At 39.1% G+C, this 19,240-nt stretch overlaps 1 protein-coding gene across 4 annotated transcripts in view; it reads right to left on the bottom strand.

Annotated features, from left to right (window-relative positions):
- The window catches only part of UGGT2 (UDP-glucose glycoprotein glucosyltransferase 2), a 206,599-nt gene extending 189,747 nt beyond the window's left edge, over window positions 1-16,852 (bottom strand). For 3 of the 4 annotated variants that reach the window (XR_012922423.1, XM_012769727.2, XM_012769731.3), the window contains exons 1-2: window positions 16,577-16,852; window positions 712-794 (exon numbers count right to left, since the gene is read on the bottom strand). Coding sequence is in view for 2 of the 4 variants with exons in the window: in XM_012769727.2 (XP_012625181.1) it covers window positions 712-794; window positions 16,577-16,734 (241 nt within the window). In the remaining 2 variants the exon portion in view is untranslated. The remainder of the gene's footprint in view (window positions 1-711; window positions 795-16,576) is intronic. The other variant, XM_012769732.2, reaches the window with a different exon arrangement.
- Window positions 16,853-19,240: the final 2,388 nt, after the last annotated feature.

Genomic DNA, 19,240 nt, shown 5'->3' with positions numbered 1-19,240 from the left:
CTGACTTTATTTTATAGATAGTAAAATGAAAGCATATTGGTTACCTGACTTTTAAAGTGCTAAAAAAATTTCTTTAATAGTTTAAGAGTAAAAGAATTTTGGCAATAAAAATGGAATATACATGTCAGTATAAATGTGTCTAAACTCATAGAATGTACAATACCAAAAGTGAACTATGGACTTTGGGTAATAATGATCTGTCAATGTAGGTTCATCAATTATAACAAATGTACCACACTAGTGGAGGACGTTGATAGTGAGAAAGGCTACTCATGAGTGGAGGCAAGGAGTATAGGCAAGGGAAATCTCTATACTTTCTGTTCAATTTTGCCATGAACTTAAAACTGCTCTAAAAAATAAAAGTCTATTAAAAAAAAGAAAAATAGTACTATTACTAGATGCAAAACTAATACTACTTCAAAGAAATCTAGGTAAAAAGAAACCCACAACTCAACAATTTTCATTTCTTGATTATAACACATTATCCAAACATTAATTATATGAGTTTTCTAATAATAAAGTACTAAAGGCCTTATATTTTTGGAAATGGATGCTTAGAATGGTCTCCATTAAAACATCTTTTCAAATTTAATGTTTGGATTTACTAACCCAATTAAGCATTCATACTTAACCATTACCATTAAAAACAAACATACCAAATGTGTGCACATAAATACAAATCCTATAAGTTAAAATTTGCACATCACCTACCTGTTTGCTTATAAATTGCTAATTCTTGAACAGTTCCCAAAAACTGCCAAAATTTTTCATTACTTTCTTCTGCCATAAATTCACTATTATAAAAATAAAAGTAATCAGTTAATATATGAAAATGAAAAATGGTTTAGATAATATAAACTATATTACAGAACCAAATTATATCTTATGGCAAGATAGAAACCTACAAAAATTAATGTCAAATTACTGACTTCCATTTACTGTAACACAGAAAGGGAATAAATTCATAAGACTTCCCTGAGGTATCATTCTCAACTAGAAGCATAATAATCATGTCAGGAAAAGACTGCATGAGAAATTACTTTGGGATTTTCCTTATTATTAGCAAAAACTAAAAAATGGATAATTTATTTTATCTTTCCATATGAAATCTCCTTGAGAAACATAAGTGGGTGGTAATGGAGAACATTATATACAGGTAAAATATATTAAAAAAATATAGACTGTCTTTTTTCCATAAACAAAAATTGGCTCTATAACCACTTTATAAAAATCATTATTTTTATTTAACTACTTGTTTATATAGGCAATCTTTTTTATTATTGAAAACAGAAAAAAACTTTAATTAAAAAATTAGTAGGAAATTGCTGCATTGCACTAGATCTTTGGCCTAAACGCCCAAAGAAGGTTTCATTTTTCCAGACTGTATGTAAGAAAAAATGGTCAAAGCCATTTAAAGCCCTTTAGAAATAAAGAAATAAATGAAAGATTATTTAGTTCTGTATAGAACAAAATGTAAGACATCTAAAACAATTACAGTTAACTATTTACACTAGGGAAAAAATGGACACCGAAAAAATGATACAGATTCTTTGTTATTGCCCACCTTATCTTCCTCGCTAGCTTTGGTAAACTTAAACTAATGCTTAATATAAATGGAAAGTATTAAGGACATCCAAGACACATACACAATAACTAAGTCTTGTAAGTCTGAGATGTTCACTAAGGGGAAAAAAAGGAAGTGAGAAAACTAATTAACTCAATATAAACATGACAAGCATAGGAATTTAAAGTAATAAGTAACTTCAAATCAACTCCTACTATTAAGGGTATCCAAATCAATGACTTAAAGAAAAAGGAAAAAAGAAAAGCAGAGGAAACAATGGGAAACACTAAATAGGACATGACCTGAAAAAGATATGGATGCTACGAAACTTTAAGTAGAGAGCAACACTTAACACTCAGTTAACTTCTTGAGGTATGTTCTATGACTAGTTTGTTGAGAGTTTTTTAATCTTGAAGCAGTGCTGAGTTTTATCAAATGTTTTTCTGCATCAAGATGATCATATGGGTTTTGTTTTTAATTCTGTTTATGTGGTAAACCACATTTACTGATTTGTATATGTTGAACTATCCTTGCATCCCTAGGATGAAACCTACTTGGATCAAGATAAATTACTTTTCTGATGTGCAACTGGATTCAGTTTGCTAATATTCTGTTGAAGATTTTTGCATGTATGTTCAGTAGGGATATTGGTCTGTTGTTCATTGTTGTGTTTTTCCTGGCTTTCAGAGTGATATTGGCTCCATGGAAAGAGTTAGGAAAGATTCCATCCTTCGCAACCTCTTGGAACAGTTTCAGTAGGATAGGTGTCAGTTCTTTGTAGGTCTGATATAATTCAGCTACAAATTTCTCTGTTTCTGAGTTTTATTTTTGGGGGAGCTTTTTATTACTGATTCAATCTCACTACTTGTTACTGGTCTGTTCGGGATTTCTATTTCTTCCTGATGCAAGCTTGGGAGGTTGTGTGTTTCCAAAAATTTATTGTTTTCTTCTAGCTTTTCTAGTTTGCATACACAGAGGTGTTCACAGTAGTCTCCGATGGTCTTTTGTATTTCTGTGGTATCAGTTGTAATGTCTCCTTTTTCATTTCTGATTGAAACTATGTGAATCCTCTCTCTTCTTTTCTTGGTTAGTCTAGTTAGTAGTGTATCCATTTTGTTATCTTTTCAAAAAAATTATGTTTTCTTTCATTGATTCTTTTTTGTTTCAATTTCATTGAGTTCTGCTCTGATCTTTGTTATTTCTTGTCTTTGCTAGCTTTGGGTTTGGTTTGCTCTTGTTTTTCTAGTTTATTGAGGTGTGATTTAAGTTGTTCATTTGATGTAGGCATTTATTGCCATAAACTTCACTCTTACCCACTCCTTTTACTGTATCCCAGAGATTTGGGTAATTTGTGTCACCATTGTCACAACTCAAAAATTTTTTTGATTTCCATCTTGAATTCATTTTTGACCCCAAGATTATTCAGCAGCAGGCTATTTAATTTCCATGTATTTTTATAGATCTGAGAGCTCCTCTTTAGAATGGATTATACCTCAAAATAATGAAAACCATATACAACAACTCCACAGCCAATATACTGAATCAGGAAAAGTTGAAAGCATTCCCCCTAAGAGCTGGAACAACACGGGAATGCCCACTTTCTCCAATTCTATCCAATATAGTACTGCAAGTCCTAGCCAGAGCAATCAGGCAAGAGAATGAAATAAAGTGCATCCAAGTTGGAAAAGAAGAGGTCATATGCTCTTCTATCTAAAAACCCTAGAGACTCCTCCAAAAGACTCCTAGAATTGATACATGAATTCAGTAAAGTTTCAGGTTATAAAATTAATGTACATGAATCAGTAGCATTTCTATAACTTAATAACAGCCAAGCTAAGAATCAAATCAAGAACTCAATACCATTTATAACAACTGTACAAAAAAAAAACCACCTAGGAATATACTTAACCAAGGAAATGAAAGATTTCTACAAGAACTATAAAACACTGATGAAAGAAATCACTGATGACACAAACAAATGGAGAAACATCTCATGCTCATGTTTTGGAAGAATCAATATTGTTACAATGTCCACATTGCCCAAAGTGGTTTACAGATCCAATGCAACTTCCCATCAAAATACCAAGGTCATTTTTCATAGAACTAGAAAAAACAATCCTAAATTTCATATAGAATCAAAGAAGAACCTGAACATCCAAAGCAATATTAAGCAAAAAAAAAATCTGGAGGCATTACAATACCTGACATCAAATTATACAAGGCTACAATAATAAAAGTAGAACACACAGTTCTACTTTTATAAAAGTAGAACACACAGATCAATGAAACAGAATGGAGAACCCAGAAATAAAACCACATACCTACAGCTAACTGATCTTTGACAAAGCAGACAAAAACATAAACTGGGAAAAGGAAGCCTAAAATGGTGCTGGGAAAATTGGATGGCCACATGCAGAAGAATGAAACTAGATCCCTATCTCTCACCACATGCAAACATTAATCAAGATGGATTAAAGACTTAAATGTAAGACCTGAGACCATAAAAATTCTAGAAGAAAGCTTAGGAAAAACTCTTCTGGACATTGGCCTAGGCAAAGAATGTATGACTAAGACTCCAAAAGCAAATACAAGAGAAACAAAAATAAGTGGGACTAAAACTAAACAGATTCTTCACAGCAATGTCAACAGGGTAAACAGACAAGCTACACATGGGAGAAAATATTTGCAAACTATACATACGACAAAGGACTAATATCCAGAATCTACAAGGAAGTCAGACAAATCAGCAAGAAAAAAAACAACCGCATTAAAAAGGAGGCAAAAGACACAAACAGAAATTTTTCAAAAGAAGATAGACAAATGACCAAAAAGCATATGAAAAAATTCTCACCATCACTAATCATCAGAGAAATGCAAATTAAAACCATAATGAGATACCACCTTACCTTTGTCAGAATAACCATTACTAAAAAGTAAAAAAACAATAGATATTGTTGCAGATGTAGTGAAAAGGAAACATTTATACACTGTTGGTGGGAATGTAAATTTGTATAGCCTCTATGGAAAAGAGTATGGAAATTCCTCAAATAACTAAAAGTCGATCTACCATTCAGTCTAAGAATCCACTACTAGGTATCTACCCAAAGGAAAATACATCATTGTATCAAAAAGACACCTGCACTCATATGTTTATCATAGCACAATTCACAATTGCAAAGATACAGAATCAACATAAGTGCCCATCAACTGATGAGTGGATAAAGAAAATGTTGTATATATGAGTATATACCCTGGAATATTACTTGGCCATAAAAAAGAGTGAATAATGTCTTCTGCAGTTACTTGCATGGAACTGGGGGCCATTATCCTAAGTGAATTATCTCAGAAACAGAAAAAAAAAATGCCACATATTCTCACTTATAAGCTAAACTATGGCTACACAAGGACACACAGAACGGTATAATGGACATTGGAGACTCAAAACACAGTAGGGTAGGAGCAAGATAAGGGATAAAAAATTACCTATTGGGTACAATGTACACTATTTGGATGAAGCCCTGCCTTCACCACTATACAATTTATCCGTTTAGCAAAAAATCATTTGTATCCCCTAAATCCACTGAAATATATTTTTAAAAACTCAATTAATTTGACCAAACAGCTACTATGCACATACTATGCGACCATAGCTAAAAGACTTCTTTCAAATATCAGAATCTATACATCTAAGTCTGATCTTTCAAAGCAATCAGCTTAACAAAGTATTCACTTAAACATTCCCTCAGTATACTACTGCTGTAAGCCCTTTTGGAACTCTTCTGGAATCTCTTTCAGAGGCAATTTACCAGTTAACTCATCATTAATCTTCAAGGCGGAAACATCCTTGAGAGACCGTCTAAACCAGTTCCCCACCTGCCAAAAGGTAAGATATTATCTTTTAAAAGTGTTAAAAAAAATAAAAAGACCTTTTAAAGTTTTTAAAAGGGTCAAAAAAAACCCAAAACAACAAAAAGTTGGCATTTCCAATTTGTTCACTTGCCTTATAAAACATGGACTCCCAATAACAATGTTTCCTAGAAAAGTTAAGCCAAAGCAAAAAAAATATTTTTTTTTCTATAAAGGTATTTTTAAAATACTAAAGAGTATGGTAACAATTAAAGTAGAATGCCAAAGATATTTTCAGAAAGACCAACAGCAGTGGAAATAAATGCAGTTCAGATGTATAAGGTATATATATTGCAAAAGCTTAGCCTGATCAGCCTATAATCATCCACAGAATATTTTATATCATAAATTTCTTTAGGCAGGGGATATACCTTATTCATCTTTGTTTCTACATAGTACCTATTATGAGACTATACTCAAGCCAAGGACTCAAATTTTTAGGCTGTATTGAAAATTATATGTGTATTTATAGTTTTTTGTTAGAAAGCTAAATTTTTGTATTTGAAGCATTATTCTCAGAAATTTCTCTTACTCGCTCCCATATTATGTCTTCAGTTCCGATCTCCCAAACTCTTTCAACCTATTCAACGCTCTTCAATTCTTCCTCTTCCATACTCATTCTCCTCAACTTCTATGATTTTCCTAAAATTCTGATTTAAGAGAAAGATTAACTGAAAGTGAGCAGAATAATGAAGTCTAGAAAATATTTTAAGTGCAACGGTTGAAAAAATCATAGGCTTTTAGTCTGCTATATTGTCACACAGAAGAAACAGATTTGGTTCAGAAACAGAGTCAGGATCAGTAGATAAAAGGTATAATGAGAAAGGTTTTAGTTTATATAACAAAGGACCTGCTAATAATTTAGATTTGTTTCCAAAAGAATAATCAGGCCCATGAAGTAACACTGTGCATCTTGTCTGGCTTATCCAAGCACAGACCAATTTCCACAGGTCAGGTATACTGTAGAGGTAATTCTGAGAGTGGCTTGAAGTATACTTTACCTTATAAAGAGTCCCTTCCATTGAATTAACATTACTGAGTACTTAACTTTTATGCACTGTCCCTTGGCAAAACAAACATGAATAAGAAATAGTTTTATCTCCGAAGTTCACATTTTAACAGCAGAGATTAGCATACATGATACTTTATAATAACTATTATTACAGAAGTACTGACCAAATGTTATGAGAACATTAATAGAAAGATATTAGTTTTGTCAAGGGAAAGTATCAGGCAAAGAGAGAGTGATATGGTACATCCACATATAAAGTATAAATGAGAAATGGATTTTAGTAGAAAGATATATTAGTATCCTAGGACTACCATGCTATTACCTGAGATCTTCTACAGATCCTTCCTGGATAACCCTATCTCCATACTGGGCTTCTGCTGAGATGGTTGAGTGGACACATTAATCACATGTCTAACTTATTCAGCAAGAGAGATTTATTTTCTCACAGTTCTGGAGGCCAAAAGTCTGAAATCAAGGTTTTAGCTGAGTTAATACAAGAAATCCCAAAGGTTAGGAGATGGACATATCTTTCTTTCTTTGTGGGGGAGGGCATCATTCAAGCCACCCTCTGGCCTCCCTAAATCCACATATGTTCCACATACAAAATCTATTATCCTCCAAATCTGAACCCATTACAGCATCAATGCTAAGTCCAAAATTTCATGTGAGTATCACCAGCTCTGATGATATTTACAAATCTTAACATCTAAATCAGGTATGGGGGGCGGAGCAAGATGGCAGACGAATAACACCACCAGACAGAGTGTCTCTGCAGTAAAGACAGATTCTAGCAGAAATTAGAGGAAATAAGCAAGAAGACGAGCATACAGCGGACAAGGGCCGGAAGGAGGGTTACCTGAGACCCCGGGAGACTCCAAGGGAGGAGGCTACGGAGGAGAACTGGAGGCTGAGACCACCGGAGCAGACCGGAGACCAGTGGCAAGGGTAGGTGGATTTGCTGTTTCCCCTCCCCTGCATTCGGGACTGCTGGTGGGCTCCCCAGCGGGTGGAGAGACCTGCGGACACCAGCCCAGAGACCGCCGCCGCCTGCCAACGGTGAGCCTGTAGCAGATGTGGCACCAGGTTCCCAACTTCCTCCAGGCACCTCTGTGTGCACAGACCCGAGCCGCGCGGCAGGCGCCATATTGCCTCCTCCTCCCCTCCGCCGACCACGGCTGCCCAGAGAGACAATACAGCCACCAGCCAGAGGCACCTCCAGGGAACGGGACCTTCCCGTTTGGGACCCCACCCGCCCTCCCAGGTGCTGCTGGCACCGTGTTCCCAGGAAAACGGTGCCGACTCAGAGGCTGAGAGACATAGACCCAGCTTGGGCTCCCTGTGGGTGAATTAGGACCGGAAATCCTCTCCTTGGTGGGAATACAGTTTGAACTCTGGGACCCAGAGGTCGGACCTGCAGACCAGATCCCCTGCACCGAGGGCTAGCATTGCCCGGGGCACAGAGGGGTTATATGTGAACAGCCTACTGAGGTGTGTGTGCCTCCAGGGGCGAATTGGCGTCCTAGAGGGCAACCCTCCTCCCAGGAGGAGGCCATGCGCCCAACCCAGGTGGCGTTCCTGTGCAGGGAACCTCCCCGCCAACATCACAGTCCGGGGACACCTGGTGGCTTGTGGTCTGGCCTGCTGGCAGAGGCCCAGGAGTAGCTGTGGAGTTGGGGAGGGTGGAAAGAAGCGAGGCCCGCTCCAGACTGCGGGTCTCAGACAGCCCCACCCCCACACGCAGACTTTCTGGCTGAGCAGGACCATTCCAGCCCCGCCCTGACAGCTTTCCCTGGAAGCAGAGAACAGAACTTTGACCCCTGCTAACGGCCTGAGGACAGGCTTACCCAACCCAGCTCCGCCCAGAAGGAGAGCTGATAACAGGACTCAAAATCAACACCATAGCCTGTTCCTCCAAGCAAACGCCACCTACTGACAGGGACGGCATCTTGCACAGCCTTTCCATGGCACCCACTGACTCAATATACAGGGAGTGGTCCAATTTCACCCACAGGCACCACCTAACGCCTCAGAAACTAAACAAGGTGTGTGAATACCCAAACAATAACCTAAGGAAAGAAACAACAACTGATCGACATGGGAAGAAATCAGCGAAAGAACTCAGGAAATATGAAGAACCAAATGGAAAACACACCCCCAAAGAGGAGCACCAGCCCCCTAGAAACGGACACCGACCAAAATCAGGCAACCAATATGACAGAAGAGGAATTTCCTATGTGGATCATAAGAACACTCACCCAGCTGCAACAACAACTCAATAACCAACACAAAGAAACCACAAAAAGTCTCCAGGATATGGGAAAAGAAATAGACACATTGAAGAAAAGTGTAACCGAACTCCTGGAAATGAAGAATCAATTCAAGGAACTACAAAATACAGTGGAAAGTCTCAAGAACAGGGTAGATGAAACAGAAGAAAGAATCTCAGAGCTTGAAGATAATACCCTCCAATTAAATAAATCAGTCACAGAAATAGAGCAGAGAAACAAGAGAAAAGAGCAAAGCCTACAAAAGATGTGGGATTATGTGAAGAAATCTAATGTGAGGGTCATAGGGTTACCAGAAGGGGAAGAAGACAACACTCAAGGGTTGGACATGCTGTTTGAAGATATAATAGAGGAAAATTTCCCAGGCCTTGCTCAAAATCTTGATATACAAGTTCAAGAAGCTCAGAGGACCCCTGGGAGATTCAACGCAAACAGGAAGACGTCACGATATGCAGTCATCAGACTGACCAAAGTATCAACTAAAGAGGCCCTTCTAAGAGCTCTAAGACAAAAGAAGCAAGTAACATACAAGGGAAAGCCAATTCGAATAACATCAGACTTCTCTAATGAGACTTTACAAGCACGGAGAGACTGGGGCCACATTCTCACTCTTTTGAAACAAAACAATGGCCAGCCTAGAATATTATTCCCTGCAAAACTAAGCTTCGTATATGAAGGAGAAATAAAAACATTCTCAGACAAGCAAAGGCTCAGAGAATTCACCAAGACAAGACCAGCCCTACAAGAAGTACTTAAAACAGCGTTATGCACGGAACATCATAATAATAACCCACGAATATAAAAACAACCAAAACCCAAAGATATTAAAGGCCAGATATTACAAAGGCTCAAGACAGAAATCATAGCAACAACATCCAACCCAACAGAATGAACAGTAATCTACCTTACCTATCAGTTCTCTCAATAAATGTGAATGGCTTAAACTCTCCACTCAAGAGACATAGGCTGGCTGAATGGATAAGAAAATACAGGCCAAGTATATGCTGTCTTCAGGAAACACATCTAACCTCCAAGGATGCATATAGACTAAAAATAAAAGGGTGGAGATCAATATTCCAAGCAAATAGAAGCCAAAAGAAGGCTGGTGTGGCAGTTCTAATTTCAGACGATTTAGTTTTTAAACCAACAAAAGTAGGAAAAGACAAAGAGGGTCATTATATAATGGTGAAGGGCACAGTCCAACAAGAAGAGATAACAATTTTAAATATATATGCACCCAACTTAGGTGCACCCGGATTCATAAAGCAAACCTTACTGGAGCTAAGCAAATGGATTAATAGCAACTCCATAATCGCCGGAGATTTCAACACCCCACTGACGGCACGAGACAGATCCTCCAAACAGAAAATTAATAAAGAAATAATGGACTTAAACAAAACTCTAGAACAATTGGGTCTGACAGACATCTACAGAACATTCTACCCAAAATCCACTGAATATACGTTCTTCTCATCAGCTCACGGGACATTCTCTAAGATTGACCATATCCTAGGACACAAAGAAAATCTCAAGAAATTTAAAAAAATAGAAATCATACCATACACCTTCTCAGATCACAGTGGAATAAAACTAGAAATCAACCCTAACAGAAACTCACATTTCTACACAAAAACGTGGAAATTAAACAACCTCCTACTAAATGATTACTTTGTAAATGAAGAAATCAAGACGGAAATAAAAAAGTTCTATGAAGAAAACGACAATGGAGAGACAAGTTATCAACTCCTCTGGGACACAGCTAAAGCAGTTCTGAGAGGAAAGTTTATCTCCATAAATGCCTATAACCAAAAGACAAGAAGATCACAAATAGACAATCTAATGAAACGACTCAAAGAGCTGGAAAAAGAAGAACAGACCAACCCCAAACCCAGCAGAAGAAGTGAAATCAACAAGATCAAATCAGAACTAAATGAAATTGAAAAGAGGAAAGCTATTCAGGAGATTAATAAAACAAAAAGTTGGTTCTTTGAAAAAATAAACAAAATTGACACACCATTGGCTAAGCTAACGAAAAGCAGAAAAGAGAAATCTCTAATATGCTCCATCAGGAATAAAAAAGGAGATATCACAACTGATCCCAAAGAGATACAAGATACAATTTATGAATACTACAAAAATCTTTATGCACACAAACTGGAAAATGTGGAGGAAATGGACAAATTTCTAGAAACACACAGCCTCCCTAGGCTCAACCAGGAAGAAATAGATTCCCTGAACAGACCAATCTCAACAGCTGAAATAGAAACAGCAATTAAAAATCTCCCTAAAAAGAAAAGTCCCGGTCCAGATGGCTTCACACCTGAATTTTACCACACTTACAAAGAAGAACTAGTACCTATCTTGCAGAAACTATTCCACAACATCGAGAAGAACGGAAACCTCCCCGACACCTTATATGAAGCGAATATTACTCTGATACCAAAACCAGGAAAGGATGCAACAAAAAAAGAAAACTACAGACCAATACCCCTAATGAATATAGATGCAAAAATTTTCAACAAAATCTTAGCTAACCGAATCCAGACACTTATCAAAAAAATAATCCACCACGACCAAGTGGGCTTCATCCCAGGGATGCAGGGATGGTTCAACATACGTAAATCTATAAATGCAATTCACCACATAAACAGAAGCAAAAACAAAGACCACATGATTCTTTCAATAGATGCAGAAAAAGCTTTTGACAAAATTCAACACCCTTTCATGATACGAACACTTAAGAAAATAGGCATAGAAGGGACTCACCTAAAAATGATACAAGCCATATATGACAGACCCATAGCCAACATCACACTGAATGGGGAAAAATTGAAATCATTCCCACTTAGAACTGGAACCAGACAAGGCTGCCCACTGTCTCCACTTCTGTTCAACATAGTGCTGGAAGTCTTGGCTACAGCAATCAGACAGGAAAATGGAATCAAAGGTATCCAAATAGGGGCAGAAGAGATCAAACTTTCACTGTTTGCTGATGATATGATATTGTATCTAGAAAACCCCAAGGATTCAACCAAGAAACTCCTGGAACTGATCAATGAATTTAGTAAAGTCTCAGGATACAAAATCAATACACAGAAATCAGAGGCATTCATATACGCCAACAACAATCTAATTGAGAACCAAATCAAAGACTCAATTTCCTTCACAATAGCAACAAAGATATTAAAGTACCTAGGAATTTACTTAACCAAGGACGTAAAAGACCTCTACAGGGAGAACTATGAAACACTGAGGAAGGAAATAGCAGAGGATGTAAACAGATGGAAATCCATACCATGCTCGTGGATCGGCAGACTCAATATCATCAAAATGTCTATACTAACCCAAACTGATCTACAGATTCAATGCAATACCCATTAAAATCCCATCAGCATTCCTCACAGATATAGAAAAAATAATTTTACGCTTCATATGGAAACAAAGAAGATCCCGAATATCAAGAATTCTAGGCAACAAAAACAAAATGGGAGGCATTAATATGCCAGATATCAAACTATACTACAAAGCTGTAGTAATTAAAACAATATGGTATTGGCACAAAAACAGGAATATTGACCAGTGGAACAGATGTGAGAATCCTGATATAAAACCATCCTCATATAGCCATCTCATCTTTGACAAAGCAGACAAAAACATACGCTGGGGAAAAGAATCCCTCTTCAATAAATGGTGCTGGGAAAACTGGATAGCCACCAGTAGAAGGCTAAAGCAGGACCCACACCTTTCATCTCTCACAAAAACCAACTCACGCTCGATAACAGACTTAAACCTAAGGTATGAAACTATTAGAACTCTAGAGGAAAAAGTTGGAAACACTCTCCTAGACATCGGCCTGGGCAAAGAGTTTATGAAGAAGTCCCCAAAGGCAATCACAGCAGCAACAAAAATAAATAAATGGGACATGATCAAACTACAAAGCTTCTGCACAGCCAAAGAAATAGTCATGAAAGTAAACAGACAACCTACAGAATGGGAGAAAATTTTTGCATCCTATGCATCCGATAAGGGACTGATAACTAGAATATACTTAGAACTCACGAAAATTAGGAAGAAAAAATCAAATAACCCCATTAAAAAGTGGGCAAAGGACTTGAACAGAAATTTTTCTAAAGAAGACAGAAGAATGGCCAACAAACATATGAAGAAATGCTCAACATCTCTAATCATCAGGGAAATGCAAATCAAAACCACAATGAGGTATCACTGAACCCCAGTGAGAATGGCCTTTATCAAAAAATCTCCAAACAATAAATGCTGGCGTGGCTGCGGAGAGAGAGGAACACTCCTACACTGCTGGTGGGACTGCAAACTAGTTCAACCTCTGTGGAAAGCAATATGGAGATACCTTAAAGCGATACAAGTGAATCTACCATTTGATCCAGCAATCCCATTGCTGGGCATCTACCCAAACGATCCAGTGACACTCTACAAAAAAGACACCTGCACTCGAATGTTTATAGCAGCACAATTCATAATTGCAAGGCTGTGGAAACAGCCCAAGTGCCCATCCATCCAAGAATGGATTAATAAAATGTGGTATATGTATACCATGGAGTCCTATTCAGCTCTAAGAAACAATGGTGATATAGCACATCTTATATTTTCCTGGTTAGAGCTGGAACCCATACTACTAAGTGAAGTATCCCAAGAATGGAAAAACAAGCACCAGATATATTCTCCAGCAAACTGGTATTAACTGAGTAGCACCTAAGTGGACACATAGGTGCTACAGTAATAGGGTATTGGGCAGGTGGGAGGGGGGAGGGGGGCGGGTATATACATACATAATGAGTGAGATGTGCACCATCTGGGGGATGGTCATGATGGAGACTCAGACTTTTGGGGGGAGGGGAGAAAATGGGCATTTATTGATACCCTAAAATCTGTACCCCCATAATATGCCAAAATAAAATAAATAAATAAATAAATCAGGTATGGGTAAGACTCTGGGTATGAGCCATCCTGGGGTAAAATTCTCCTCCTTATGTGGACCTCTGAAACTGGCAAACAAGTTATCTGCTTCCAAAATGTAATGGTGAGACAGACATAGAATGGACATTCCAATTCCAAAAAGAAAAAACTAGAAGGAATAAAGGGGTCACTGGTCCCAGACAGGTTCAAAATCCAGCAGGGCAAATTCCAATGTTTCAAGGCCTGATAATAATTCTCTGTGTCCTGATGCTTTACCCTCTGTGCTGCCCACCATAGCTTGGTCCTCAGTTATTCTTTCTTTTTCCTGAAGAGTAGCACGATGTTTCAACCAAGTAACTCTATTAGTCCATTTCCTGCCTGTAGAATTTTACAAGTCCAACAGTCTTCTCTCATTTTGTCTCATCTCATCTCTTCTTGGTCCATCCCTTTTGGTCCAAGCTGGCAGTGTTTCTGCTAACACATTCTCAAAAACTTGGTGAGGCTGTTGCATATGTCATTGAGATCACCATCATTACATGAGGATCCTCTACAGATCCTTCCTGGATAACCCCATTTTTATAGAGAACTTCTGCTGAGATGGCTAAGTGGATCCAGGATTCACATGTCTAACCTATTCAGCAAAAGGTTGTCCAGCCAGACCCTTGTCCTTGTCTCCAGAGCACACATTCCCAACTCTTGAGTTTCCTAATTTTAGCATCCTTTACAATCTGGATAGGCTGAGAATCTCTCAAATCAAGTGTTGGTTCCTTTTTTTTTAACTGTCCCTTCTTTATCTTTTTCCTCTATCATTTTACTATAAGGAGAACCAGGTGGTACATTCAACACTTTGCTTAGAAATCTTCCTAGCTAATATCCAAGTTCATAACTTTCAAGTTGTTTTCTACGAACTGCAGAAACCAAGTCAGCCAGTATTTCTGCCACTATATAACAAGGGGCACCTTTCTTTCAGTTTCCAATAACATGCCCCGCATTTCCTTCTGAGCCCTTGCCAGAACTGCTTTCATTGTTCATACTTCTACCAACACTCTGTTCATGATGATGTAAGTATTCTCTAAGATGATAGAAGCCTTTTTCTACTGTGCTTCTTAATCTCTTCTAAGCCCACAACAGAATCACCCTTAATGTCCATATTTCTGCAGTTTCCTCAAGGAGGTCTAGGCTTTTTTCTACCACGTTTCTCAAAATTCTTCCAGCCTCTGGCCATTTGCACAGTTACTCCTACATTTTTAGGAATTTGTTAACAGCAGCACCCCACTTTTTGCTAGCAAAATCTGTATTGGCTTCCTAGAGCAATAGGAAACAAATTACCAAAAAAAATGGTGGCTTAAAACAACAGACACTTATTCTTTCACAATTGTGGAGGCCAGAAGGCCAAAAATCAAGGTGCTGGCAGAGCTGTGTTCCATTTGAAGGCTCTAGTAGACTTCTTGCCTACTCCAACTTCTGGTGGCTTCAGCTGTTCCCTGGCATGAGGCTGCATAACTCCATCTTCAGATGGCCTTCCTCTCCTTGTTTGTGTCTTTTCTTCTACCTTACAACATTGGATTTGAGGTCTATCTAGATAATCCAAGATGATCTCATCTTAAGACCCTTAGTTACATCTGCAAAGACCTTTTTTCCAAATAAGGTAACATTCACAGATTCTGGGAGTTAGGATGTGAACATATCTTTTTGGGGGCCACTATTCAACCCACTACAGATGCTCCTTGACTTAGATGGGGTTACCTCCCAAAACACCCATCATTAAGCTGAAAATATTATACTTCAAAAATGCATTTAATACCCTGATAAACCCAGAGTGAAGTAAAAAAATCCTAAAGTGAACTATCGTAAGTCAGGGACCCTTTGTACAAGTGATGAGGTTTGTAAAATCAGACTAGGACTAGGCTATGATGGACCTTAAGGAACATCTGACTCTAAGCTTACTGTTTAGGCAGATATACAGCCAGACACTTCAACAAGCAGATTAAGGTTGAAAGGAGTGTGGGATCTGATTCAGGCAATCTCTGGAAGAAATTGGGGAAAGAACAGAGGAAGGAGACTTATTTTATGTTAGAATTATGTATTCAATAAAAACTGTTAGGGTATCTAACATATGCAATGTGGGGTAATACTCTTTTTTAGGACCACATGCTGTCGCTTTGGTAAATGGACAGAAGTAGAGCTGGTATAAAACGTCATGCTAGCTAATAGAAATAACTCTCTAATTCTGTTTAACTACTGGAATACTAAGGGACAAATCTCCATAGTTACAAGCTTTGTTGCTGCAGAGCAAATGATACCTCATGAATTAATTCCAATGCAACAGATACGAGAAAAGTAATAATTTGTTGGAAGCTGCCTTCCCCACAGCGAGTCTAGGAGCTGACAAAACGAAGTCATCCTTACCAAACTAGGTGCTTTAAGTACTGTCAGCTGAACGGAACTGCCTACCTCAGCTGAAGTAAGTGCTTGCATTAAGCGCCACACTCCACCTCCCATTCTTTCTTTTCTCTTTTGTAAATACTAATAAAAGAAAGCCAAATGAATTAAACCAGGGCAGGGAAGTTTTTTAAAAACTGTAGGTGAGGGGCAAAGTACGACGGGGGTGGGGAGGAGGGTAAGAAATTTCAGGTGAGTGCTGCTAAAGAAGCCGAGAGGCTACGCTCAGGGAGGGAGAAGAGGTGAGATGGGGGCGAGGGGAGGATGCTCAGAGGGCCAAGAGCGAGGGCGTCAGGAAAAGAGCGAGGAGGCGCCCGCCGCGAGCGCCCAGAGACCGGGTCTGTGGGGCCGCCAGGGAGCCGGCGCGCCCACAGCCCCGCCCGCCCCTGCCTCCACGCGGGGCTCCGCGGAGGGCCCGGCCCGGCCCGCACCCACCTCGCCTCCAGCAGCAGCGGGGTCTCCGGCCACTTCGCGGCCAAGTGGGCCGTCAAAGCCTTGGACGAGGAGACAGTCCTGGCGCCGAGCAGCAAGAGCCACAGCGCCGTGGAGCGCAGGAGCAGCCGCACCACGTTCGCGGCTTTCGCTGGCGCCATGGCGCGGAGACAGAACGCGAGCCCTCGGACCTGTTGCCCGAAGCCGCCACGCCACACCCGGCTCTTCCCGGCGCACGGCCGTCCACTTCCGGTGGAGGGAGCTCGAGTCCGTTACTCAGCGCCGGGTCCCGGCGTGCGCTCGGCGCGGCGCATGCGCGTCCCGCTCCTGCGCGGTTCAGGGGCGCCGTCTGGGGAGCCCCCGCGGGCCGGACGCGGCGTCGCTGATGCTCGTGCGGGTAGATGTTGGGATCGTAGGCTTCTCTGGCCGAGGCCGTGGGACACCGGGCGGGGAGGCGGGTTCCCAAGACCGAACTAGGGTTGGCTGGAGGTGCCAAAATCTGGAAGGAAAGTCAGGAACCACGTGGATATTATCCCCCTTTGCACAGGAGGAAAATAAGTCCTATAAAAATTAAAGAACCAGCCTACCTCACGGAGTTCTCAAATTTTATTGCCTGTTAGAATCACCTAAGAGCCTAAGAGAGCTTTTAAAAGGGCCTCTGCCCAGATCATGCAACAAACCATGAGAATCTCGGGGGGTGAGATTTGGCATCAATAGTATTTTATCTTTTTTTTTTTTTTTTAATCTCAGAAAATGAAGTACAAGTGTTTTTTGTTAAATCGATGGATTGTATCATGCTGAAGTCAGGGCTTTAAGTGTACAGGTCACCAGAATAGTGTACCTTGTTCCTAATAGGTAGATTTTTATCCTTCACCCTCTTCCCACTCTCCCCACTTCTTAGTTTTCAGTGTCCGTTATACCACTTTACGACCATATGTGTTTCTTGTTTAGCTCCCACTTACAACTGAGAACATGTGGTATTTGTTTTTCCATTCCCGAGATACTTAACTTAGGGTAATCGTCTCCAGTTCCATCCAAGTTGCTGCAAATGGCATTATTTCATTCCTTTTTGTGACTGAGTAGTACTCTATCAATAGTATTTTAAAAGCCATGGGTGACTCCTGAGTGCAGTCATGTCCCCAAACCAGTGACTTATGAGTGGATCTCAAATTTCAGCTTCTTGCTTGTTAAAACAGAGAGCTGGGCCTCACCCTAGTGTTTCTGATTCTGTAGGTCCGGTGTGAGGCCTGAGAATTTGCATTCATTTGCATTCATTTCTATTAATAGCAAGTTGCCAGGTGATGCTGACACTGCTGGCTAAGAATAATGCTTTTAGCCTTTCGACTCAAAAGTGTGGTCCAGTATAGACATCATCTTTGCCTGCAGACTTTCAGGCCCTACTTCCAATCTACTGAATCAGAATCTCTACTTTAACAGAAACCTCAGGTGACTCCTATTCACATGAAAGTTTGAGAAGAGCTGGTTTAGAGGATTACAGGTGGAAATGCATAGAAAAGTGCCAACAGGTGATAGTTGTTTTGTCAGGGTAAGATATAGGGTAAAAAGAAGCAGACCTGGAAAAATAGTTTAGGAGGTGTACTGATCTGTTGCTTTTTTCCTCTCTGTCAATTCCTTGCCCTATAGAGAAACTGGATCTCTTGAAGTTGCTAAAACATGGTCATTCCTACTTTTCATTTCCTTCTATTTGGGCTTACCCTTCCTTAGAAGACCCTGTTGTGTATGTTCACAATATCAGGTTGAATTTTTTTTTTCCTTTAAATTCCCATAAGCTCTTTATTTTCACTGTTATATAGTACTTAAATTTCACATTAGAATTTGAATACAGTACTTAATTTATCTTTCCTATTAGAGATGGTATATTCCCCGAGGATGCATACCTTATTCCTATTTGGCATTCCTTGCAGTGCCTAGCACAATACTTTACATATTATTGGGGCTCCATAAGTATTGAACAGTCCTTGTTTTATGGCAAGGAAGGCAGAAAGCTAAGGCAAATGCCCTTCATTTCTGTCTATAGTGTATGATAGAAAACTGAATATTATTAATATTTCACAAGTATTTGCTTTAATTAACTCTTCATTTCCACTTATTTTTGGACTGAATTTTTCATTGAAATTGTGGAATGGAAAAATTAAAATACTGACAGTGAAGTCTTAAATGTCAGCATATATGATGGGTTGCAAATCTTTAAGAAATGATTTGCCATATAAAAGCCACTTTAAATGCACTATTACTATTACAGACACTAATAAAACATATATTAATATACATTCCAGTATATTTGAGGACTGAATAGTAGGAATGCTACACTTCTCTTTTAAAGAGAATAAAATTAATCAAATCCAGGCTATTTATGAAATTGTTGTACCTTTTATCTTACATAGTATTTTCCTAGAAATTTGTTTGAAACATTCCTCAGACTGCTCCTCCCTGGGCTTGTATCCTCATTGGCAGAGCAAAAGGATAAGACAATGATATTTAAGATTCCTTCTACATATAATTTGTATGTGTAGATAGAAAAACTAGAATACAAGAATTGAGTAACTCAGCAAAGGCTACTCAAGTCAGTGAAGCTGCAAAGTATTCTAAAATCCATTACCAATAACCCTTTGGCATAGATTGGCTATGAACTACATGTACTTTAGA

This window comes from Microcebus murinus, chromosome 13 (assembly GCF_040939455.1).
Source record: "Microcebus murinus isolate Inina chromosome 13, M.murinus_Inina_mat1.0, whole genome shotgun sequence".
Classification (NCBI taxonomy): Eukaryota; Metazoa; Chordata; class Mammalia; order Primates; family Cheirogaleidae; genus Microcebus; species Microcebus murinus.
Note: the sequence above shows the minus strand (reverse complement) of the source record. Positions and strands in the feature narration are given on the sequence as shown.